Source organism: Papilio machaon, chromosome 24 (genome assembly GCF_912999745.1).
Source record: "Papilio machaon chromosome 24, ilPapMach1.1, whole genome shotgun sequence".
NCBI lineage: Eukaryota > Metazoa > Arthropoda > Insecta > Lepidoptera > Papilionidae > Papilio > Papilio machaon.
Genome location: NC_060009.1, coordinates 4,868,889 through 4,896,715, shown reverse-complemented (window position 1 = coordinate 4,896,715; position 27,827 = coordinate 4,868,889). Strand labels below are relative to the sequence as shown.

The window sequence follows — 27,827 nt, the reverse complement described above, 5'->3', positions numbered from 1 at the left end:
TTTACAGAGATTTACGTACTTCGACAAACACTTTAACAATGAACAGAAAGGAAATATACAAAGAAAATATTAAATCGCAAAAATGATCTAACATATTAACACTAGGATACAAGATTTAATATAATTATCTTTACGAATAAAGGGATGAAAAGAAATTGTCAATTTACAAGTACTAAAGTGCAAAACGAAGACAACAATAACAAACACTTGAATACTCAAGAAATCCGATTACGAAACGAATGTCGTAAACATTTGAGGATCTCTGTGAAGTGTCAACCGCTTAAGCCGACGTAATGCTTTTAAAATCCCAACCCAATTTAGCGAGCGCAATACACAAAAAAAATCTCTATAGATTTCATTGTGCGAAATAACACCAAAGAAATACAATCACATTGTACTGTATTACAAAGGAATAAGGCATAAAATCCTTTGATTTATATGTAGTATAAAATTGTCGATCCTTACAGAACCGTTGACTTTTGCTATAGAGTATTTCATTGTGCTTTTAACCACAATAGCTAATGTACTCTTGTCCTTTTCAACATTGTCATCTATACTAAGTACTCTGATAGGCAAAATTATTATTAAATTTTGAAAATCTATTTTAATCTTTAACCGTATAGATTTAAGGATGTGTTTTGTATGTTATGATATTCTTTGGTTGTGTTTTATAAGTTTGTTATTTGCTATAATTGAGTATTTGACTTTGGTAAGTACGTGTGACGGGGCAAGATGCGGTGTGTCTAATTTCAGAGACATTTTAATTATTGGCACAGCTTGATTTATATTTAGAAAGTGTTACAGAATTATTGAAAAATATCAATTGCAATTACAAGAACTTAGTACTCTAATAGTCACACTTATGCTGAATAAACGGTCGTAAAGGGAGGTCCTAATTATAGAGTTAATTAATAAGATTAAATGTACACTAAGGCGCTGAATAAGTTACTATGAAATGATAACGTTTGAATACAGATTAAAATAAATATAATTTTTATATACAAGTAACCCTACCACTAAATAAATATAAAATCCAAACATATATTGGACTTAATATCAAAGTTACAGAAGCACAAGGAAGAAGATAACTAGAATATTTGGATGAGATGTTGGAAACTGAGATTACTTATCTATGTTCTACATAGAAAACAATATATTTAATTCTATAATTCTGAAAGGTCATGATCAAAGTAAATTTAGTATTACTTAACAACTACTGATTGTATTTAGCTGCAAAATAAAGCAGTAAAAGTTTAAGCATAATACATTCATTGTATAATCCAAATGTGTGACTTGTATATTTTTATTATTAAAAAAATAAAAAATCTATATATATATAAAAGAAAGTCGTGTTAGTTACACTATTTATAACTCAAGATCGGTCGAACTGATTTAGCTGAAAATTGGTGGGCAGGTAGCTTAGAACCAGGAATAGGACATAGGATAAATTTTACCCCGTTTTCTATTTTTTATTCCGCGCGGACGGAGTCGCGGGTAAAAGCTAGTATATATATAAAAGAAAGTCGTGTTAGTTACACTAATTATAACTCAAGATCGGTCGAACTGATTTAGCTGAAAATTTATGGGGAGCTAGTTTAGAACTAGGAGACGGACATAGGAGCTTTTTTTATCTTGTGTGCATTTTTTTTATTCCGCGCGGACGGAGTCGCGGGTAATAGCTAGTAAATAATATAAAACATTGACGAAATGTTACAGTATACTTTACACAATAAAAATATGATGAAAATAAATGTTGGTTTTGAACAATAGTGAGAAGCATTCGCACATCTGTTCCGCCACACCCATCTGTTTAAGGGCTGCGTTTATATGACGCCCCTTTTCATATCTAACCTCTATGACGTGATATCGACTCCTATTGTATTCTTAGATATATTAAAAAAAAAAGAAACTACGTGTTTTATATGTTTAATGTAAACTAGCCTTGCTATTTATTTTTTATTAATTTCTGACTTTCCCTACTATTTATATTAGATTCCCGTCCCTCTGAGTTCCATGTAAGAAACCGCTCAAAGTCATAAGACCGCCCTTGCTCACATAATTGTAAAATTATTGTATCATTATTTTTATAATGAACAATAAAGTGTTAAAATAAATAAATAAAATAAATGTTTCATCGATTTTCAATACTTACATCTAAGTTTTAATAAAATAATAAGACTTTACTTACGAGGTTACCGCCATGTGGCGTATGAAATCGACTACAATTATTCTGATCGTCATATCGGTGAATGGACTGATAGCGAAGAGCTTCAACCAACATCTTAAGAAGCTCTCGCTACAGTTGGATTAAGGGCCTGATACTAAAGGCAGTTTTTTTTTAGAAACCGCGCGCATAGTGAGGAGGTTCCTGTCTCTGTAGCCCTGAACACTGGTTGGTTGAGTCATGGGATTCCACAGCCGGTGGTGCACTATTTTTATATAATATGTTGCCCGCTACTCCATCCGCATAAGTAGCCAATGTGTTCTTCCTGGCCATGTTCTACATCTGTTCCAAATTTCATCAAGATCCGTTGAGCCATTCTGGAGATACCTTGAAGCAAACATCCATCCATCCATCTAAACATTCGCATTTATAATATTAGTATGATAGTACTCGTATGATTAACCTAAAGAAAAAACGTAGTAAAATACGTATAGGGCCTTGTCATAAAAAACTTAGTGTTTCAAATACATTTTAGCTTAAACATACGTCAACACTTTTATACCGTGACTAGCGCCCGGCGCGGATTTTTAACAAATCATGGTTATTGAAACATTATTATACGTAGGCTTGCGAAATGCAATGCCATGCAATTTACGACGATTTAGACGCCAGCAACAACAGCATCAGTTGCACGAATTGGCTCGCCCGGTGAAATATCACGACCACACAGAAGACAGACGTGAATTGGAAGTAATTCCGCGTTTCGTCTGATGAGTGTGGTGCCAGAGGCCTAATTTTAGTCCTCTTTCCCTTTTCTTATAAGGAAAGGATGGATAGGGGAGGTGGATTTGATGGAGGAGGAAATGCATAGGAAGGTTAAATATTCTCTTTTTGTGCGTCTCCTCCTTCGTCGATTGAGGGTAGGCAACGCATCTGCTATTTCGAATGTCTATGGGCAGCGGTCGCTTTGTCATTTCGGCGAATTCATGTTACTGAACTGGCCGCTTACTCATTTGCCACCTTGTAATATAAAAAAAAATCAATCAACGGTTATCAAAGGGTTAAAAAACGTGTTCAACTAAACAGTGTTTAGTAGTATTTCTCGGAGTAATACAGGTAATATTTCGTACACGAACAATTTTTTTTGTTCAAAAACAATTTTACAGGAAATTTGTAATTTCCTGTCAATATACCTACGTCAATGCCATCTTGTGTTAAGGTTTCTAAAGAAATAAAGGGTGGAAGCTAATAAAATAACTCACTTCTTTTAGCCAACAGATGTCGCTAATTTTAAAATGGACGATTATATTGGAACTTTAGCCAGTGTTATTAGGACTCAAGTTTCCCTATACTCTGTTATGTTCCTAATCCCAAATAGACTTTTCACATAATCTTATTAGAAAAATACACATAGGATTTAAATTTTATTTAAAAAAAATCGCTCTTTTCATCACATGTGTTTTATTTAGGTTAGAAAATACTTACGATATTTAAAAAAATATTTTAATATATTAGTTACTGTACAAATTAATGAACAAAAACAATGTCGATGTACGAGGTACGAGAGTGATCGATTTCTACGAGATTACGTCAGCCGCACTACGAGGGTCGTAGAGCATGCGTAGCGATGACGTAGACTTTTAGCTACAGAATGACGTAGACCTAACGTCTACGGGTGTGCTACGCTTTATGACTATGTAACAATTTGTTCAAATCTTTTGGATGTTATAATTGTATCCATTAATTAATAATAAATGAATTTCAGTAATTTATTAAATAAATAATTCAAATTAGCATAGGAATTAGAAAAAAATATTTAACATATTCTAAAGTTTATTAGTTAATAGCTGTCGCCCGCGACTCCGTCCGCGCGCAGTTAAAAAAAACTTAATAAGGATATGAAAAATAGATGTTGGCCGATTCTCAGACATACTTAATATGCTCACAAAATTTCATGAGAATCGGTCAAGCCTTTTCGGAGGAGTACGGGAGCGAACATTGTGACACGAGAATTTTATATATAAGATGATGTCTTTATAACTGATTAATTTAACTTATCAATAAGACTAGATTTGATCTACTTTTTTCGTGTACTGTTTCGTTTTATAATAAATTAAAATAAGACATTAAGACATTTTCGGAAATAATTTAAAAAAAAAGTATTGAATCTTAAAATAAATAAAAGCAAATTTATGTTTTACATTTAATAACAACGAAAAAACTTCAGAAAAATTTGATATAAGTCTCTGAAACTAATAAGCAATTATATAGCGTTCATTAAAATCATTAACCTGTAAAATAATAGAAGAAAACAAAAACCTCTCAACTTGAAGCACAAAGAAAATCCTTTGCAATTATCCATGACAAGTGTACCGACGCCATGTCTCCATTTTATGTCAATGCTGTAACATTTTTATTCAATAACTTATAACAACAAATACATTCCAATTAGAATCTTATTTTATACACAATAAAGTTGAATTTCATAACGAACATACTTCAATATTTCAGATTAAATATTAACAAACAAATATAAACTTTATTGTTATATAAATAAAAATCATAAGTGAATACTTTTATGCAGATGTTCTTAATGTGTGAGTGTGAAGACGCGCAGACGCGAGATTTCTACTTCTGCCACAGTCGGCTTGGCGGCGCCACTGCGCTCGGACGCGTTGCGAACCCCTTGGGGATACCGGGCCACTTTATTCTGTGATCCTGACTCAATTGTGCTCTATTAAAAAGGATAACTTCAGTCAAATCATTACTTGCAATATTAACTCAATCATAGATTTCACTGAAAGACTATTTATACTAAATTTTGGTTTTTACTTTTTTATTAATTAATTTAATTCCTAAATTATTGGTTCTAAATTTCGATAGTAATAATGGGCGTTATATGTTGAGGTTGTTAGCCAGGGGTGCAAAACATTTTCAATAGCGTGTTCTAGTTACGTAACATCGCCGGGGAAAATCGATATCCTGAGCGTATAAATAGCGCCCTACGATTGAGAACAGCTGGCTGGCCGCCAGACGAAATGCAGCCTGTGGTAAGTTATATGAAACTTTCAGTTATAAAAAAGATATATTTTTCAAATATATATACATTAGAATAACACTTATGTGCAAATATGAAAAACATTCTTATTTTATAAAGTACTAGCTGTCGTCTACGACTCCGTCCGCTCGGATTTATGAAAAAACATAATAAGTAGCCTATGTGTTCTTCTAGACTATGTTCTACTGTGCCAAATTTCGTCAAGATCCGTTGAGCCGTTTCGGAGATACTTACAAACAAACATCCATCTAAACATTCGCATTTATAATATTAGTAAGATTAGTAAGAAATATAAATAATGTGAAATAGGAGTAGATTTAGATATGACGGCTGATAAAGATGTATGGAAGACCTTTGAGTATTCGATTTGTATAGAAATTATCTTCTTACCCTTTTCTCAACATAATGTCGGCATAGTAGGCACTCTTCCATACACCACTATCATTATATTGAAGTAAACTCCCTTCTTGACAATATCCTCTTTCACACATTCCATCCATACGTTCCAGTCTTCCTGTCTCAAGGAATATAATATAAAATCTATAGATATACTAGCGGTCGCTCGCAACTCCGTCCGCGCACAGTTAAAAAAAAATGGGGGGGTATGAAGAATAGATGTTGGCCGATTCTCAGACCTACTGAATATGGTCACAAAATTTCATGAGAATCGGTCAAGCCGTTTCGGAGGAGTACGGTGACGAAAACTGTAACACGAGAATTTTATATCTATATATATAAAAGAAAGTTGTGTTAGTTACACCATTTATAACTCAAGAACGGCTGAATCGATTTGATTGAAAATTGGTGGGCAGGTAGCTTAGAACCAGGAAACGGACATAGGATATTTCTTACCCCGTTTTCTATTTTATTTTTATTCCGCGCGGACGGAGTCGCGGGAAAAAGCTAGTAATATATAAAAGAAAGTGGTGTTAGTTACACTATTTATAACTCAAAAACGGCTGAATCGATTTGACTGAAAATTGGTGGGCAGGTAGCTTAGAACCAGGAAACGGACATAGGATAATTTTTACCCCGTTTTCTATTTTTTATTCCGCGCGGACGGAGTCGTGGGTAAAAGCTAGTATAATATAAAATCTATATCTATATATATCAAAGAAAGTCGTGTTAGTAACACTATTTATAACTCAAGAACGGCTGATTCAATTTGACTGAAAATTGATGGGGAGGTAGCTTAGAACCAGGGAACGGACATAGGATAATTTTTACCCCGTTTTCTATTTTTTATTCCGCGCGGACGGAGTCGCGGGTAAAAGCTAGTCTATTATAAAAGAAAGTCGTGTTAGTTACACTATTTATAACTCAAAATCGGTTGAACTGATTTAGCTGAAAATTTATAGGGAGGTAGCTCAGAACTAGGAGACGGACATAGGAACTTTTTTTTTATCTTGTGTGCATTTTTTAATCCGCGCGGACGGAGTCGCGGGTAAAAGCTAGGATTTATTAAAATTAAAATAAATTTATGTTATGATTATGATCCTGATATTAAATAACTTTAGTATGAAACAATTTCTTGTTTGAATTATCAAAGTATGATAACCTATGTGACATTGTCTTCAATAGATAAGTATTCTATCTAATGTCAGTCATAACTATCTATAAATAGAATGTCAAATCCAAATGTATTTTATACTAGTTGTCGCCCGTGACTCCGTCCGCGCGGAATTAAAAAAACATAATAAATAGCTTATTTGTTCTTCCAGACTATGTTCTACATTTTATCAAAATTTGTTGAACCGTTCCGGAGATACCTTCAAACAAACATCGATCCATCCATCCATCCATCTAAACATTCGCATTTATAATGTCAGTAAGATTACATCACATTAGGTAATATTGTTACCTAGGTTACGAAGAAAGCATTTCTAAAATTATATTACCAATCGTTTTATTAATAGATGAATAAATATCATGTACAATTAAAAAAACTGCAAATTTAGCCCGTGACTCCGTTAGCGAGGAATTAAAAAAAAAAACTTAATTAGTAACCTACGTTTTCTTTCAGACTGTTCTACATCTGTGTCAAATTTCATCGAGATCCGTTGAGCCGCTGCGCAGATATCTTCAAACAAACATACATCCATCCGTTCAAAGTTTCGCATTTATAATATTAGTAACAATGGGCGAACACTAGTTATTAGAAACGGGTAGGAAGGGAAAGAGGACCATCTGACTAACATAGTCTTAATTGTTTAAAAGATTACTGAATAGAAATTTCCAAGTTTTTTTGAACAATTTTCAAGACTCAAAAGTATTCATTTATAATAGGCTAGTTTGGTCAATATATTATATGAAAGTGCTGCATGTCTTTATGCAATGATTCAACTATATACCTTTCTATATACAAGGCTATGAAGGCTTTGTTTCGAGGTGGTCGACCTGTACAGTGGTGTCAGAGCTTTCATGCATAGTAATGCTCTCTTAGCTGATATATCGGGAATTCCTACAGTTTCATATGGAAAATAGAACATTTAAGTGTTTTATTATTCCATATTCATTTATTCTCTTATTATTTATATAATACATTTTATAAAAAAAAATTAACAAAATATATTATATAAAAAATAGTATACCACCGGCTGCGGAATCCCATGACTCAAACAACCAGTGGTGAGGGCTACAGAGACAGGAACCTCCTAACTATGCGCGCGGTTTCTAAAATAACTGCCTTTTGTATCAGACCCTTAATCCAACTGTTTAGCGAGAGCTTCTTAAGATGTTGGTCGAAGCTCTTCGCTATCAGTCCATTCACCGATACGACTATCGGAATAATGGTAGTCGATTTCATACGCCACATTATTATTACTTAGGCAAGAAATTATATTGTAAAAAATTACATTAATATACTTATCGCCATAACCAAGAACTACTTATAAAACCCTAAAACATAGATAAACAATATGTTTTAAAAGGCATGATATACGTTTGCCAACAACATAACGTAATTTTTTTTTGTTAAAGCAACAATAAAAACTCGCTTTAAAATATATAATTTTGTTCACCAAAAAGTAGGGTACCTAGTTCAGCGATATTTTAACATACCTATCCAGTAATTAAACACACGTGTAATATTTGGTACATGCTGTATTTTTATTTCTAGGCTAACCTACTAATACAGTGATGCGGGATGTGCGAGTGAAGAGTGTGAGTTCTTGATGTTGAAATTAACCAACGAGTTTTCACGTATATATAGGTATTAGTTACTACAGCAACCGTATAGTTCTTCCACTGATATATCCGTATAAAAATATTGTTATCTCACTTTAATTCAAAAAGAAGATAGAGATGGCAACGCTTTTTAATTACTGATTTGTTATTGACTAGCTGTCGTCCGTAACTAACGTTATAAGTAGCCTATGTATTCTTCTAAACTATATTCTATATCTGTGCCAAATTTTATAAAAATCCGTTAAGCCGTTTCGAAGATATCTTCAAACAAACATCCATACATCTAAACATTCGCATTTATAATATTAGTAAGATTGATACAATAGAAAAGTTATAACAAATTAAAAATAAAAAAACAACATTAATATTTCATTCAGACACTAAATTTTCTTACTTGTTTAAAATGTCTATATTACTATTTAAATATATAAACTATACATTATTTTAGAACACACTGTATACAACCTTTAATCGATACACAGTATGTTCATTAACATATATAATTAAAACAAACATAATCAGCTAACATTAACGGATACGTTTAATTACAGAGATCAAACACTTTGTAAGGTAAATTAAATGGATACGTTTCTAATGAAGGTGAAAATAAACATTGCGAATATTGGATAATCTAAGTTAAGAAAGGATACGGATAGGGTTTGGATTAATTACATTGCACGATTTCAAACAGGTATGTGTGTATTTTGTGACCATTATCTTTTTGTAATCAGACTAGTTGTATTATGAAATAACAGGAGATCTTAAAATGAATTGTAAATTCCGAATTTACGTTCTTTAAGTTCTTATGTTAAATTAGCTTTTACCCGCGACTCCGTCCGCGCGGAATAAAAAATAGAAAACGGGGTAAAAATTATCCTATGTCCGTTTCCTGGTTCTAAGCTACCTGCCCACCAATTTTCAGTCAAATCGATTCAGCCGTTCTTGAGTTATAAATAGTGTAACTAACACGACTTTCTTTTATATATATAGATATAGATTTTAAATTATAGTCAAACAAGGATATCTGGCCCGGTGAGAACGGTGCAGTTATGGCGGTTAGTTCTGTCAGAAAATCAAGACAGCTACGACACGACAAAAAACTTGACACTTTTTTGACATTGACAAGAGGGCACTAGTGTGCTGTCATAATTTAGTTTGATTTATTTCGAACGCGTCAGATGTCCTTGCCGGTCTATACAATTGAAATTATACGTCAGGATTGTCATAGAGTTGGAGAGAGAGACATAGAGAAATTGTGTAAAATAATATTACATTACAGCGCAGATGTTATTTGCTACGATTTAAGCTCGTAACCTTAATAGCGTTGCAAAACTAACTACAATAACTAAAAAATAAAACTCCGACCTTCTTTATGGCTCTCGTTAAAAGTTTAACCTAGATAACATTATAATGAAATAACGAATTGACTTTATTAAATTGAATCATAATAAATTTAAACATTTAGATTGGGAAGTTTTAACGTCCCATTCAATCATTTAATGATTACTCATAATTGTTAACACTAAGCGGACCTCTTAGAGACCATTTGACTCTTAGTACGGTATATAGTACTCGTATTAATATTTTAGTACATGAACGGATTTTAGTAAACGGCCAAGTATAAATATTTGGTTTTATATTCAACATTTGCTAGTATGAATATCTTACGACGATTATAATTATTGCATGCAAAACAGTGGTTATCAACTTCGCTTTGGCAATTAAAGCCACAGAGGGTTGTAGGCACAAAAATATTATTCTGCACAATAATTATATATAGATAAAAATTGTTTACAACCCCTGGATTGGATGAAATTACGAGTAAAACTTTTTCGTATTTTGAAAGTATTACGTCAAGTGACATTTATTTGGAAAAGAGCCAGCTTTTAACTTAGTTCAACTTGGTTGAACTAAGTTAAAAGCTGCAACAAATATTAAAGTTTTCTCATAATACATACCTTTAATGGTTGAAAGAAGACGTTTTAAAATTGTAACAATATTACCCAAGTAATCTGAAACTAGCAGTGACGTCATCAATCGTTATTAAACAAAACCAGGAACTAGTTTCAATTCTCAGGACATTTTGGCACCATATATCTTACTGCGTGTCCTAGTTACACATAGTATATATTGAAGTGAAAACACTTACTTAAAATGTAGGTATTCGAAAAAAAAAACGTCTGGCGTCTAACGACTCTCGTTTATTACTGGCTAATTTGACATTAGATTTGTCAGTTTTGACAGTTCAAATGTGCAATAAACGTGCCAAAAAACTCTCATCGTTTCTCATGTATTACCCTTAAAAATCTTATTAAAATTTGAAAATTTGTAACGATTTTTTTATAATTACATTATATTATCGGGATATATATTTCAGACATTGCAATTTTAATTTAATATCATATTAAAATTCTACATCAAATCATCATAGATCATGATTTATAGTGCACTTTTAATTTCATTGCTGCTTTTATTACGTGCTCTATAAAATAATTATCTGGTCAAGCCGCAATGTTGAATTCTTGAGGGAAAAGTCAAGGTTGTTTCGGAGACAGGACGGCACCGGAATGACGTCAGAGGCGCCTTGGGGGATAAGTAAGTTAATATCTTATATAAAAGTCATTCCTCAATGTCCTAGTTTATGTTTTTAATATTCAATAACTCTCAATTACATTATCTTTATTTCATATAAGTAATCTTCTAACAAACCACATTTTTCATCTTAGTTTTACAAATATAATTATCAACGTTTAGATGGATGGATACTTGTTATCGGGTACCTTTAGAATGGATAAATAAATATGGATGAACATTATACCCGACTTGGATTACATTCTGGAATAGTATATTACAAAAATTTTTTTATACGTCGACGATGTCGCAGACGTTAAATAGTATTTTCATAACGTGCAAGAGATTATAATTTTTATAGGAAACTATGAGTAATTTAACTAGTTTATTAGTTCTTAAAAGCGACATTTATCAAAATATTTTTGGAATAAAGTTATTAATTTTCACCTACGCTTTTAAATCAGAGTCTAAATATGTTCCTATGAATCTTACTAATATTATAAACTAGCTTTTACCCGCGACTCCGTCCGCGCGGAATAAAAAATAGAAAACGGGGTAAAAATTATCCTATGTCCGTTTCCTGGTTCTAAGCTACCTCCCCATCAATTTTCAGCTAAATCAGTTAGACCGATCTTGAGTTATAAATAGTGTAACTAACACGACTTTCTTTTATATATATAGATAAGATAGATGCGAAAGTTTAGATCGATGGATGTTTGAAGGTATCTTGAAAACGGCTACATGGATCTTGATGAAATATGGCATAGATGTAGAACATAGCCTAGAAGAATACATAGTCTACTAATAAAGTTTATTTTTAATTCCGAGCAGGTAAGGTCGCGGGCGACAGCTAGTCGTTTTATAATATTTTATGGTATCTAAGTAAACGTAAAATTTCCAATTTGGTTTCTGCCCGGGGCTCGACTAAAAATAGCTCCCAAGAGGTTAAAGGGAGGATGGGGCGCTGTTGATAAGGTCAGTCAGATTTCAAATTCCCGAACAGCCTCCGAAGATAATCGCATTTCTTTAATCTACAATCTTCGTTCGTTGAATCCAATTCGACTTTTCCTTTTATTGAAATAAATGTGAGCGTTTCAAGATATTTTTTTTAATCTGTTACCTTGCCTACCGAGTCATTGTTAATTTAATTAAAGTCTCGTCTTTGTTTCTTTGTTTGGATTTATTTTAAAGTACAATTTTTTTTTAAACCAGTACTAAAAAGTAGTACTGGTTGAAAAAAAGGTGTGACTTGGTTCACTTTTAATGGATTTTTTTTTCTAAAATACTTCGATAACTTTCTATGTTTCACAGTTATTTTGTTCATCTGTTTCCATTATCACGGATAAATTAGCATTATCACAAATGTGACGTTTGATAGTTTAATGGACACATATTTTAGTCAATCACTGGATCGTCGGTGGCTCAGAGTTAAGCACTTGACTTGCAATTTACAGGTCCTGGGTTCGAATCCCGCCATTACCAATGTGTTTTTCGAATTTCGATTTACATATGTACAATTATTCGACGTTCTTACGGTGAAGGAAAACATCATGTTGCTGCACATATCTGAGAAGAAATTCAATGATATGTGTGAAGTCAACCAACCCGCACTTGCCCAGCGTGGTTGACTGTGGCCTAGTCACGCCTAACTTAGGGTTGGCTCCGAGCCTCTCTGTGGGGACGTATAGTGAGCTGATGATGATTATGATGATCACTAGACCACTTAAGATAAATGATATTATTTTTTATTTAACAAATAAAGCAATAACTTTTCAAACTAAAAATATCAGTTAGTTATATTGGCTTATTAACTCTAAGTGGAAACGAGTATGTTATGTTACATGGTTCCAATTAGTATTTGTTTGTTTCCATCACAAAAGAATGTGACCGTGGGTATAAATGTTTTCAGATATCTTTTCGGCTCTTTAAGTTCCCGCGCGTTGTTGCGCAGAACACAATGTTAACGTGTAGCGGGGCGTAGCGGGATGCGGGGGAGGGTATTGCGCATCGCAAACAACCTTGCGCCGTAAAGATATTTGAAAAGATTATATGGTAGACACACTAATACAAAATGATATTATCATCTATTTAATTTTAAAACTAGAGATAAATATATATTCACTTGTGTACGGGTATTTCGTCAGTTTAAATCGACCGTGATATATTTTTCTTCTTATATTACAAGCTACTAGCTGAACAATTTAGTCTAAGTTACTCAAGCATACATCAGCTTTTTGCCAGTAAAAATCCCGTCAAAATCGGTCCACCCGTTTTGGAGAAAACACGGATTTACGGACAGACGCATAAAAATTTTATAAATTAGTTTTATTTTATCGTTTAAGTATAGATTGTTGTCTTTGTTTATTAAAAGGGAATGAAAGGGACGACAAATATATTTCATACGAGTGTTTCGACAATGGTAACCCTTAGTTGCGACGCTACAAGGCTTCTTGTTAAACCAGTATTACTTGACCTATCAGTTTATTTAGGGTTGTAAAAAATAAGAATGAAATTACAACCTGCGATGGGTCTTTGTACGCTGGTCCTGTGGTTATCCATATGAACTGTCTCATTACGTTGTCGGATCAATAAAATATTATATGAACACATTTGAACGAATCTGTTGAGAGTATTTTAATTTTGAGTTTGCACTCGTATTTTTTTTTTCACAAGAAACATATCGTTATCTTTGTTTATTTAAAGCGAGCGAAAGAGCTGAAGATATTTTTGAATTGTTCTGTACAAGTTTAATAATTGAATTCTCTTATATAAAGCGTTTCTTAATATTAAATGAATCGGTTTCTTGATCACCGTTTTCTTTGATATATATACATATATATATATATATATATTGTAACGTGTATTGTGGGTTGCTATGGTAGTGATTTTGTTGATTGTCAGAATAGAGAAATTGAAATAGAAGTTTTAAAACTGAACTGTTTGTTTATTTCTTAACAATTGGTGTCAGGTGTGGGGTATGGCGAGTAAAAGTTTATTATTGAACGATTTGAAGGTGGCAGAGTTAAGAAACGAGTTGGAAGAAAGAGATCTCGATGCAAGTGGCAAGAAAAGCGAACTGAGACGGAAACTTCGTCTCGCATTGGAGGAGGAGGGTAAGGATCCGGACACTTTCGTATTTGAAATTACTTCCGCTGTCGGCGTGAGTACAATTGTGGAGAAAATTGGAGAAACTTGTAGAATTTTAACGGAAAAAGTTATCGATATGGAGGAAACATCAAAAAAATTTAAGGAGAAAGTTAATAAGGATATTGAAAAATTCGAACAACAGATTATTGACATAAAATTACAAATAGCGACTTTTCAGATGTCTGAACCCAAGGACAACTCATGTAAGGACAACGACACAGTACGTCAGAGTACATCGCATTCGGCCATCGATACAGAACTGACGAAGATGCACTTGAAAGTACCCGAATTCGACGGTAAGACATGCTGGAGTAATTATTACCGACAATTTGAAGCAGCGTCCAGAGCAAATTCTTGGACCGATTCCGAAAAAGCTTTGGCATTAACATTAGCCCTCCGTGGAGAGGCCACGAATATTCTGCAGACTGTTAGCATCAAGGAACAGGATGATTATAATGTTCTAGTCAAACATCTGGAATTGAGATTCGGTCAAAGTCATCTGGAGCATGTATATCATTCTCAATTGAAAAACCGTGTTCAAAAACAAAATGAAACTCTGCAAGAATTTGAAGCTGATGTTGTTCGTTTAGCTCGCCTCGCATACCCAGCCACTCCCGAGAATGTGATGGAGCGCTTGGCTATTCAAGCGTTTTTAGATGGTCTTCGGGACCAAGAAACAAGACGGGCTTTAATTTTAGCTCGCCCTGAAAAATTAGTCGATGCTTTGGCTCGTGCATTGGAGTTTGAAGCGGCAAAAGACACATGCAGAGGTTTAGTACGTGTCCGTATGATGGAGAATAGCCATGAGGAGGCTACTATCGAAGAAGAAGTTGTAAGAAGGGTGATTAAGGAAATGATGCCTGTAAAAACACATTTACGATGCTGGCACTGCGGGAAAGTAGGTCACGTGCGAAACATGTGCAAAGAAGCTGCAAATATAATTGTCAAGAAATCGCTACGCTGCTGGGATTGTGGCAAGTTAGGACATTTACGTGGTCACTGCGAGAGAGAGGTTGACCAACAAATGTCAACCACATCGGAAAACAACTCAGGGTCGATGCTAAGGGGCGATCATCGACCTGCGTCGTACAAGTCCCAATGAATACCGCGCGAGTTGCTTCTTTATGCTCAGTAGATAACAGCGTTTTTGTCGACGGTTGCATTAATGGAGGAAGACACACTATGCTAATAGACACGGGAGCTACGAAAACAATCCTGAGACCTGACATTGTTACGGATGGAGTCAAAGCAACGAAATGGTGTCTAAAAACTGCGACGGGGGGGTCGGCGAAAGTATACGGTGAAGTTGAAGTACATGTAACCTTGGGGTCTTACGATTTTGTCCATAACATGTTGGTAGCGGACATAAGGGAAGAAGTGATTATTGGAATGGACATAATGAATTCTGGAGGTTTTCAGTTAGATTTCAAGAGAAGAACTCTAACTGTTGGTGATGAAGAACTGTTACTTCACGGGAAGGATAGCAATGTGGTGCGTTTATTGCTGGCTGAGAATGCTTTGATACCACAGAGAAGTGAGGCTATTTTGTTTGCTCGCCTCGAAGATATAATGAAAACTGGAGAAGCCATGATGTTCGAACCAAAAATACATGATGCCGATGTAGGTAAAGGGGTTCTATTTGGGAAGGCGCTGATACAAATAAGGGAGACAGTACCCGTAAGAGTTATGAACGTGAATTATCACCCTGTGGCTCTACAAAAAGGGACGGTTTTGGGTCAATGTTCCTCAGTTTCTTCCGTAATTCGTCGTATATGCCAAATGTCTGGAACACAAACTCAAGAGTTTAATGAGAAGATGGAAAACTTTGTTTCTGCTTCTTCACAAAATTTGAATGATGAACAACGAGTAGCACTGAGAAGTCTGTTGTGGAAGTACCGTGATGTTTTTGATATTGGTCGCGGTGGAAATGGGAGAACTAAAGTTGTGCAACACAAAATTGATACCGGCGATGCACGTCCCATACGTCAACCACCTAGAAGACTACCACTGGCTAAGAGAGAAGAAGCTGAAAAGATAATTCAAGATATGGAAAAGGAAAATGTCATCGAACCTTCTAACAGCCCTTGGTCTTCACCAGTTGTATTGGTAAAGAAGAAAGACGGTTCCACCCGTTTCTGCGTTGATTATCGGCAGTTGAATAACGTGACGAAGAAGGATAGCTACCCGCTTCCACGAATTGACGACACACTTGATACTTTATCAGGTTCAAATATTTTCTCGACGTTGGACTTGAAGAGTGGGTATTGGCAGGTAGAAATGGCGCCAAGTGATCGTGAAAAGACTGCATTTACTGTTGGCACCGGTTTATGGCAGTTTCGTGTCATGCCATTTGGTCTTTGTAATGCTCCTGCGACCTTTGAGAGATTAATGGAAACTGTTTTAAAGGGTTTATCCTGGTCGATTTGTTTGGTATACCTCGATGATATTATTGTGGTCGGAAAATCATTTGAGGATCACTTGAAAAATTTAGAACAAGTACTCGAGAGGCTCAAGCAGGCAGGACTGACGCTCAGTTCAAAGAAATGCCATCTTTTCCAAGAGGAAGTACATTACTTGGGTCATGTGGTCTCAGGTCAAGGAGTAGCCGTGGACCCTTGTAAAGTTAAGACAATCCAGGAATGGCCAAAACCAAACAACATCCTTGAACTTCGAAGCGTCCTTGGGTTGTGTACGTACTACCGTCGTTACGTTAAGGGATTTGCCAGTATTTCTAAACCACTTACAAAGTTGACAGAAGGACAAAGACGTTTTTCCTGGGATGATGAATGTCAGGAATCATTTGAAAAATTGAAGAAAGTTTTAGTTAATGCACCCGTTCTAGGATACCCATTGCCAGAGGGTCAGTTTGTTTTGGACACCGATGCTAGCAATGTGGGGCTGGGTGCCATTTTGTCTCAGAACCAACATGGGCAGGAAAAGGTTATTGGTTATTTTAGCAAGACTCTATCCAAGCCGGAGCGAAATTATTGTGTAACACGTAGGGAGCTTCTTGCGGTAGTAAAAGGGGTGGAACACTTTTATAAATATCTATATGGACGAAAGTTTCTGCTGAGAACCGACCATGCTGCTTTAAGGTGGTTATTACAGTTTAAAAACCCTGAAGGGCAAGTGGCACGATGGATAGAGAGGTTACAGGAATTCGATTTTGCGATAGAACACCGTGCTGGGACTGCTCACAAGAATGCCGATGCTTTGTCAAGAAGACCTTGCTCGGAGCTCTGCAAGCATTGCCAGAGAGTTGAGGAAAAAGTGGCCACTTTGTGTAGAACCACTGTAGTCGATGACACCTGGCAGCGGGAAAAATTAAGATCTGACCAGGAAAAGGACAAAGATTTAGGTTTGATCATTGCGTAGAAGATGCAAGGTATAAGACCATCGTGGCAAGAGGTGGCACGACACTCTCCGGCAGTTAAGTCTTATTGGGCTCAATGGGATTCTCTAGTATTGCACGATGGAGTTTTGAAAAGAATTGTCACAGCAGCTAACGGATCTGTGGACAGGTTACAAATTGTAATTCCCAGGAGTAGACGCATTGAAGTAATGGAAGAAGTCCATGACGGAGTTACCGGGGGCCATATGGGAGTTACAAGGACTATAGGAAAGTTGCGGGAACGTTATTATTGGATACAGAGTCAAAATGACGTGAAGGAGTGGTGTAAGAAATGCTCGATTTGTGCTGCTAGTAATGGGCCATGGAAACGTCCCAGGGCGCCCATGCGTCAATACAATGTTGGCGCTCCTTTCGAAAGGATTGCTATTGACGTGGCCGGTCCATTTCCGGAGTCTGATCAAGGAAATAAATATATCGTTGTCGTTATGGACTATTTTAGTAAATGGGCGGAGGCATATGCACTGCCAAGTCAAGAAGCTGTTACTATTGCTGACGTGCTAATCAAGGAGTGGATATGTCGCTTTGGTGTTCCCATGGAGTTACATTCGGACCAAGGGAGGAACTTTGAATCTACAGTATTCCAGAATATTTGTGACACGTTGAAAATTCGTAAAACAAGAACTACAGCACTACACCCGCAGTCTGATGGCATGGTGGAACGAATGAATAGGACTATTAATAGACACCTCGCGAAGGTAGTTTCTGACCACCAGAAGGATTGGGACCAATACCTTCATTTATTCCTGTTGGCATATCGCTCAGCTGTACACGAATCTACAGGCCAGAGTCCAGCGAGCATTATAATGGGAAGGGAGCTTCGTTTGCCGTGTGATTTAAGGTTTGGGTGCCCACCTGGGGAAGATATAGCAGGAGAAAGCTACGTAAGCGAGCTACGCCGGAGAATGGAAGATATACACCAAAGGGTTCGCATAAACATCCAGAGCGCCAGTGATAAGATGAAGGAATATTATGATGTTAGAGCCGAGGAAGGAGGCTTTCGACCGGGAGATCTCGTATGGCTCTATAATCCTCAGCGTAGACGAGGCTTATCGCCTAAGCTACAGAACTCATGGGAAGGACCCTATGAGATTTTAGGGCGTATTAATGATACTTGTTACAGAATTCAAAAGTCGCCGCGTGGGAAACCGAGGATAGTTCACTTTAACCGCTTAGCGCCGTATGCAGGGAACCATGAGGAATAGGAAAATTGAAGATTAGTGGAAGGCAGAACTATGCAGCACTTGAAGACCTTTCGGGGCGAAATGTCTCTAGGAGGGGGGCAATGTAACGTGTATTGTGGGTTGCTATGGTAGTGATTTTGTTGATTGTCAGAATAGAGAAATTGAAATAGAAGTTTTAAAACTGAACTGTTTGTTTATTTCTTAACAATATATATATACTAGCTGTCGCCCGCGACTCAGTCCGCGCGCAGTTAAAAAAAAAACTAATGGTTTATGAAAAGTAGATGTTGGGCTATTCTCAGACCTACTCAATATGCTCACAAAATTTCATGAGAATCGGTCAAGCCGTTTCGGAGGAGTTCATGTTGACAACCCCGTGACATGAGAATTTTATATAATAGATTTTTTTTTTCATTTTAATGATTCCTACAATATTAATACGCGATAAATTCCTAGCTCTAGAGTTCTAGAGCGTTCCATCGCGGTCATTATGGTATTCCAGAGATTCCTTTTGTCGGCAAATTAATTCCCTTGTAGAAATATAAAGTTTAATTAAATCTAGATCTAGTCACTGAAGACCATAATATTTATACAATTAATAAAATAGACTGTCTGTATGTAAAATCTAAAAAAAATGAAAACAAAACGCGTTTGTATTGCTTAAAACGAAAATCCATTTTTTCTGTCTGTCTATCTTTCTGTCTTTTTTTTTATATTATAAGGTGGAAAACGAGTAAGCGACCACATGAAATGCCGAAATGGCGAAGCGACCTGTCCATAGACATCCGCAATTGCAGATACGTTGCCTACTTTCAATCTACGAAGGAGACGCACAAAAAGAGAATATTTAACCTTCCTATGCATCTCCTCCTTCATCAAACCCACCTCCCCTTTCCATCCTTTCCTTACAAGAAAAGGAGTGGGAAGGGAAAGAGGACTAAAATTAGGCCCACACTCATCAGACTGTACGCGGAATTACTTCCACTTCACGTCTGTTTTCTCTGTGGTCGTGGTATTTCACTGAGCGAGGCCAATTCGTGCAACTAATGTTGTTGTTGACGTCTACCACTATCCACAAGTCCGCGTTTGTTCCTTGTATTCCCTAAAACCTCTGGACCGATTCAGAAGAGATTTTTACTAGAAGGTAGCTGATGCATGTGTGAATTTGCATTTAGGCTATTTATTTGCTGACGAAGACGCGGGCGATCGTTAGTATTCATGTTAAAAAGATAAAGAAAGTAATAAAGTAAGCCTTAAATATCAAATTGAAACCCTTATTTGTGAAGTCGTTTTACGGTTACATTTAACGTCTTCCAATAAAATTCACAATACCTTTTAGCTAAGAACATGAACTAAATAAAGAATCAAATACATTTTATTGGCCATAAAAAGAGATCTTAAGGTAGCCTTTTGAGAAGGACCTTTATACATAGATGATGATAAGAAATTAAAAAAACAAATGTCAATTAACAATCAACTGCTGTCATGTGATTTTTCAAATATATTATAGCTTAATAAAAATATTATCTGAAGCTAATGCTTTAATATAAAATGCAATAATAATGCATAAAATTAAAAGAGACAAAAAAAGCTTATTGTGGCTTAAATATTATTTTGACGTGATTGGTAAGGTTATATCAAAAACTATGAAATTATTAATAGTACAATTACCACTCGCTTTCCTATTCCATACTGACCTCCACATGATAATGACTAATTACCTACTTTGTCCATGTACCCGTTAGTTTCCACTGCCGATGTTATAACAGACGTTATAGAAACATTGTTATCTCTTTCTATTTAAAAGAATTAGAGGGATGACACTATGTTTTTGTACATTGTGTTTCGACAGTGTATTTTTAGCCGTTCGAATTAACATTGTTCATCATGTTTAGCTAAGGTCGGGAGACTGTAGGAGTACTTAGAACTTCTATGCCTTCAGTCGCTTTTTTAGTAATTACGCTTCTAAGAATTGACAATAAAAAGTAAGAAGATATCCATGACATCTGTCTTTTGTATTGATATTCTTTCACTTTCTATTCGCAGAGGATGAGAAGACCGCGTCGGCATCGCTGGCTGACAGTCTCGGTGTTCTTTATTGCATATTCCATCTTCCAAGCGGTGCTGAGCGCTTCCACGTCGCCTTTGATAGACAAACTAACGACCACCGGGGAGGATTCCCAACCAGCGAGCCCTGAACTAAACTCTAAAGGAACTACGAAAGGTAAAGAAGCCGCTCAATCCACTATAACTACAACAGATGCTTTATTTCAACTTCCATATTCATATTTCATGTAACACTTATTTCAGAGGCAATAGCTTCGTCACCTCTACCAGTGACCAGCCAATCCGAAGACGAAGATACTAGTGAGTTACCACCAGAGGGTGGCAAGAAAGGACTCAAAGGCTCAGAGGAAGAAGAAGAGGGAGAAAAAAAGAAACAGAAAGATGATGGTTACATCAAAACAAATGCAAGTATCTTATTAAATTACATTGTTTTCTTTGTAATTTAAAGAAATGATTTAAAAAAATCTTCACTGATTTGGTATGTTGTTATAATTTCAAGAAAAAAAACCGACTTCAAAATTATATCTTCAAAAAAATGCTCTAAAAAGTAACAAAATAATGTCCTGAATACACTCTAAAGTGAGAAGGTTCTCTTTTGTTTGTACAATTGTTGTTATTTTGGAATCGGTTTCGGCCTAGGTAAATTAGTGACATTTTAATCTGAGATGTCTTAGACCTAGTTACGCTTGAGTTCCTACCTAGGCCTAAATCGAAATACTTATATATGTAATAATTCTATTAAATTTTTATTTATATCTATCTTCAGGATGAGGATGCTATCCCTACTGTCCATCCATTGAGGAATTGTACTCCGCCTGCAATTGAACAGGTAAATAATAATACCATCGGACGTTCAGACATACAGCTGGAATCCATCCTTATGTAGTAGACGTACCGCGACGACATCATTCTTTGTGCGTACTGCAAAGGATTGGAACAAATTGCCGGCATCAGTTTTTCCGTCCAATTACGACGTGGGGGCCTTCAAGAGTAGAGCGAATATGTAAATGACAAAGCTAGCGCGTACCAACTATAGACCTCATCATCACTTCATCAGGTGGGATCGTGGTCAAGCGCTAGCTTATCCAATATAAAATAACAAAGAGGTTGAATACTTCAAGCTTCGTTAAACAGTGTCCAAGTTCCAAACGAACAAGAAAATAAATTACTCGTATATAAATCTTTCCAGCTCTTCTCTGTTATTACAGTTAATCTATTTTATAATATTGTCTTATGGATGATAAAGAGCTTTAATAACAGTACTAACTTTTTATTATCGTGTTAAATGTTCCAGTTCCCTCAGCCTCTGATGGGTCAGAATGCGCGTAAGCATGGCGGCCTCATTCTACACATCTTGGTAGCTGTGTTCACCTTTATCGGTCTCGCAATTGTCTGTGATGAATACTTTGTTTGCAGCTTGGATAGGATCTGTGAAGGTTTGTTTAACATACAAATAATATTTTATTTAGTACTAGCTGTGGCACGCGACTTTATCTATGTGGAAATAAAAATATTCAATGTAGTGTAATGCAGTAGTATTAATCTATCTTGGCTCTAAAGTCAAACGTTATGTAGTTTCTTTTGCCCCAAATAAGAGTCAAGTTATTAAATCATAATCCAATTATATACTTAGCAAGATATGCCAATAATTTGCAAAGTTTTCTGAAAATTACTATTGATTAACTAAGATAGATTTTACAGCGACTAATAACGAAGTCCTACATCTAATAGTGGACTATTATTCATTGTTATTATGTAGGTAATTTAGTTATAAGAAATTCAAAATAAATTTTCAGAACTGAAGCTAGCGCCTGACGTGGCAGGTGCAACTTTCATGGCCGCCGGTAGCTCCGCTCCTGAACTTGCCACTGTTGTTATTGGTGTCTTTTGCGCACAGGACGATATAGGTACGTTATGTGCTTAATCTTTAACTTAAGTCAAGATTTTTGACAATGTAACGGCTGTGGAAATTTACCCCAGAACTCAACACACTCTTATATCAATCAATATTGTCGATCGTTACATTTTACACGGTTATTATTTGTGTAGGTGTGTCTGGTGTGATCGGGTCAGCAGTGTTCAACATAATGTTTGTGATCTCCGTGTGCGCTCTGTGCGCCGGTACCGTGAGCCACCTCAACTGGTGGCCGCTCTGCCGCGATTGCTTCTTCTATGCCATCTCTATACTTGTCATGCTCTGTACTATCGCCAATAAATACGTCTCCTGGTAAGGACTCCTTTCTTTAAAATGTTGAAAATCTTCGAATCTAATCAATTATAATGTTTTGTATTTACCGTTCAACTAGTTTCTGTCATAGTGCTTTTTTTCGTCGATTCTAAATTCGTAAAGATAAGAATTTAATATATTCGTAAGATAACATTATATATATAATAATAGCTTACGTAGGTCTCAGGGATTTCGTAGCATATAACCATTATCCGGGCCTACAGTTCTCGTAGAACATAAGTGCTTAGTACTACGATAACCGTATGGCTCGTAGACTACTATTTAGACGTCTACGAAAATGTGTTTTATCGTATGTGACTAGGCCAGAAGCTCTGTTCATGTTGATAATGTACGGCGTGTACTGCCTGGCGCTGCGCTTCAATACCGAACTTGAACGATGGGCGCTGACCTTGCCGCTGCCCTTCAAACTACCCACAAGAGAGGAGCAGGCCGCACTCGTCACTTACAGGTCAGAGTTTATTTGATCTTGTACGGAACCTAACTCGTAATATATCGCAAATTAAGTTATTAACTTAACGATTAGCGAAATCGCTAACTATAGCTTATCTAGGGGGTCTTGATTGATAATTAGGGAAGGAGCTGTGACCCCATTTGGAAGAATACGATAATTTAAGCAATAATAGCTACAATTGCGTTAAAAAACAAAGATCTATGGAACATTTTGTACGCCACTAACAATATATAAAATATATGATACATGTGTATATTTTCAATAGAAGTTCAGGAGGTCAACCTCCGGCGGCCGCCGCCAACGCAGAGGGCCAGTACACGCAGATGGAGGGACAGACTAAGGAAACTCCTTTACAACCTACTGGTAGGTGTACTGAGATTTTATTAATCTGTGGCAATCATCCTGGAACGAAACAAAAGCTTGGATAAACCTTTGTCTCGTAGGCTCCCTTCAGAATTTAACTGGACATTTCTTATTCCACTTATAATCCTATCAATTTTATCTTACCATTGCACACCCCTCCTAGTATCCCGTGGACAATTCCACCTGTACAATTTAGTAATCACCGGTGTATGATGGAAATAATAAAATATTGTTTTTCATATTCGATTGAACATTTAAAGATAAACTAAGATTGAACGCTCAGTTTGGGTCTTTTTTTAATTTAAATGCTTCTTTTATTATTAAATCTACAGCCTATAATCCTGATGGTGCTTACGACAACGCGGCATACAACGCTGAGCCCATCCCCGTGTGGGATCCCAATGCGGTTTGGGACCCCGACCAAGCCTGGGATTCTTCTGTATGTGGACATTTATTTTGTAAATAATTTAGGAATATAGAACGATCATTTTAAATTTAATTATGTATAAAATGGTCGACGAAATTGATAACATTAACATAGATACTAATTTGTTTTTAGTGCGTGCAAATAATGTAGCTCTAGAGCTTCATGAATAAGGATTTTTCTCACTTTTAAAGTGATGTTTTTATTAATAAAAACACTCAAGCTGCTCCTTTGCTCTGCAGACGCAAGGAGCGCCCGCGCAACCTGGTTGGCGACCTGAAACTCAACAGCCTCAGGCGCAGGTGCAGACGCCGGCACAACAACCCCAAGAGAACCAACCACAACAACCACCGCAGGTAATCTATTGTAATATGAATTCAAAAGCCCGTATATACAAGTTTCCACAAAAACATGCATCCAGTACTACTAAATGATCAGTTTAAACAAAACCAAGTCGACGTGTGAGAGGAACAAGTTATATATTTGAACTTCCGTGAAATTTTTGTTCAAGTTTGAACGGCTTCCAATTGGAAGTGATACTTATGACAATGGATTAAAGTTTCATTTTTATTGCAGCCGACTGCGCCCGCTATGCCAGCTTACTACAAGGCCAAAGAGTACAACCCAGAGACTGCTGTGGACCCACTTGTTAAACCAGTTGGTGCCAGTAAGTTTTATGCGATATTATTTCATGTCATTTTGTGATTATCCTTTAACACCAGAGCGTCTATAACGAATATTCGTGAGGACGTTTTGTATCGTCATCGACTTAGTATTAAAGTGTGGGTAAAGTACACCAACAAATCTCATATAAATTTTGACATATTCTTCGATCACGCTAAAAAAGTTGCATGTCGCAAATATTCGTGATAAGCCCTCTGTATCATACTGTATGTATGTATCATATTGTTATCTCTTAATAAAAAACTTCTGTGATAATTTTGTTTAATTTCGAAATTAAATGTAAAAATTTTTGTCATCTATCTATATATATAAAAGAAAGTCGTGTTAGTTACACTATTTATAACTCAAGAACGGCTGAATCGATTTGACTGAAAATTGGTGGGCAGGTAGCTTAGAACCAGGAAACGGACGTAGGATAATTTTTACCCCGTTTTATATTTTTTATTTCGCGCGGACGGAGTCGCGGGTAAAAGCTAGTATGGTATAAAAGGCGAAAGGTTTGAATTTATTCTTTGATAGTTTATGAATTTTTGGTTCGTATTAATTTTTTTAATCTCTCCCAGACAAGCTGCAGCTAGCGTGTTGGTACGTGGCGTTCCCAATCCACTGGTCGTGCCGGCGCACGATGCCTGACTGCCGCGGCCGCTGGTACCCGATCACCTTCATCATCTCTATGCTCTGGATCTCTTTCTACTCCTATTTCATGGTCTGGATGATCACCATCATCGGTAAGCAGCTATCGACTGATTGATGCAGTTTTTTGTTATTTTTTTATGGTGCTGGCTTATGTTGTCACTCGCGCTATTCCGTATGCGGTTTAGTTGGTAAACAGTTGACTTCTCATGTTTCCAGGGTATACTTTGGGAATTCCTGATACGGTGATGGGGTTGACTTTTGTAGCGGCGGGTGTGTCTGTGCCTGATGCGCTTTCCTCACTCGCTGTCATTAAGGAAGGGTAAGCCTTAGCAAAAATAATTAAGCAATGAGAGCCACTCATACAAAAATAGTTTAAACTTTAAAAAGGTAATGATTCCTTTGCTTCCGAGCATTCATTTAACTTTTTAAAATATCAAATTTGATATACCTTTAAAATCTAGTCTGAGCTAAATTCTATCAGGTACGGCGACATGGCGGTCTCTAACGCGGTGGGGTCCAATGTGTTCGACATCCTGGTGTGTCTTGGTCTGCCCTGGTTCATACAAACCGCCATCATACATCCCGGTAGTCACGTCAATGTCATCAGCAAAGGTTAGTATCATGGACAATAGAGAATATACTCTAATTGTGTTACATAGATTTACTTCGTTAATCTTGTACTATCCACTGATTATTTGATCTTGATAAAATATGTATTTCCTTAAAAATACAGTCGAAAAACTACAGAAGACAAGGAGAAAAACATGACACTTTATCACTCCTTAACTCGCATGTGTTTTGTCACCTATTGTTGATTGCTAGTCTTGGACTAAGCCCGCAAAAGGTTGACTCTTATTTTTGGACAACAAGGCCCACGTTGACGCCCAATAAAAATAAACTACATTAAGGGTATACCTAATGTATTTTTCCAGGTCTAATCTACTCTACGCTGTCTCTGTTCTCGACGGTAATCTTCCTTGTAGTAGCGACGCACGCCAACGGCTGGAAGTTGGACCGTAAGTACGGCGTGGTCCTGATGATTTGGTACCTGCTCTTCATAACCCTCGCCAGTCTCTACGAGCTGAATGTCTTTGGGAACTTCCATCAGCCAGATTGCGAATCTGCGTATTAATTTGTCTAAAATTCATTTGTTTGAAAGTGACAGATCGATTTCTTATACTCTTTGACAGGCAAAGAATATGTAACCGATTTGAAAGATTTGTCAAAGAGTATGTAACTTCACTTTTAAATTTGGAATGTTTGAATAGAATAGAAATTATTGGCATTTGTTTTGCTGGCCAAAGCTTTCAATGTTGAATAATTATCCCATAAAAATATGAAACAGTGTACGTTAGTTAGTAAATGTTTGTGTAAAATGTATAAGTTTGAATATTTTTATAGGTATTTAATTGTTTTGCTTTTACGAATATAGAGCGCGCTACATCGTACTGGCTACAAAAACAACATGAAAAGAAGTTGCATGTAACGGTCTAAAACATCTTATGATTTATAACACATCGATATTATTATAGTAATTATGAAAATAATGCTAATTTAACATACAAGAGAAACCCATTACGCCAGTTAATTACTCAAATGTATTTCTAGTCATTCTTGGAAATTTTATCTTAATCTATATAGAATTTTAGTCATGTCTTTAGAAGACTTTAATTTATATTTTAATATAGTTTATTATTTTAATATTGGTACATAAATATTGGTTCCAAAGTCTACATTATTATTTATTTTTTTATTCTAATATTTGTCTCCACATAATCGTGCCCTATCCACGCACAAATTATTTAAAAAAAAACAGTCAAATTTCGTATACTGGTAAAAGGGTTATCAATCTTAAAACATCGACATCCACGAATTAACTTTGATACAAATATAAAACAATTATAGAAACGGATTTTTTAAAAATAGAATACGTATTTCTTAATAGATTTAGAAATACCTTATGTAGTAGAAATAGACTCAGCTTTTTAAAATCTTCTACATAGATCTTTTATACTATTCACTCATTTTTATAAATTATTGTCTAGTCATTTTACTTTTTTTTAAACATAATTTTAGTATATATTAAGTTTATTTATATTATGAATGGAATTTTTTATTATATACAAAAAAGTTACGATGCATGTATTTACATCTATGAAGATATTCAATGTCACGGAGATTTTGTTATTGCCCTTTTGTAATTTAACCCGGTTAATTGCATTCAGTAAATTCAAT

General features: G+C 35.8%; 1 protein-coding gene across 1 annotated transcript; it reads left to right on the top strand.

Moving 5' to 3' along the window:
* The first annotated feature begins 4,825 nt into the window (after positions 1–4,825).
* On the top strand, positions 4,826–26,794 carry LOC106717361 (probable sodium/potassium/calcium exchanger CG1090). The gene is made up of 16 exons (XM_045684006.1): positions 4,826–5,214; positions 20,766–20,943; positions 21,030–21,190; positions 21,553–21,615; positions 22,081–22,222; positions 22,583–22,693; positions 22,836–23,013; positions 23,336–23,482; positions 23,751–23,848; positions 24,181–24,287; positions 24,515–24,628; positions 24,849–24,939; positions 25,520–25,684; positions 25,809–25,911; positions 26,074–26,204; positions 26,525–26,794. Exons 1-16 carry the CDS (start codon positions 5,203–5,205, stop codon positions 26,722–26,724), a joined length of 2,001 nt encoding a protein of 666 aa, XP_045539962.1. The 5' UTR covers positions 4,826–5,202; the 3' UTR covers positions 26,725–26,794.
* Positions 26,795–27,827: the final 1,033 nt, after the last annotated feature.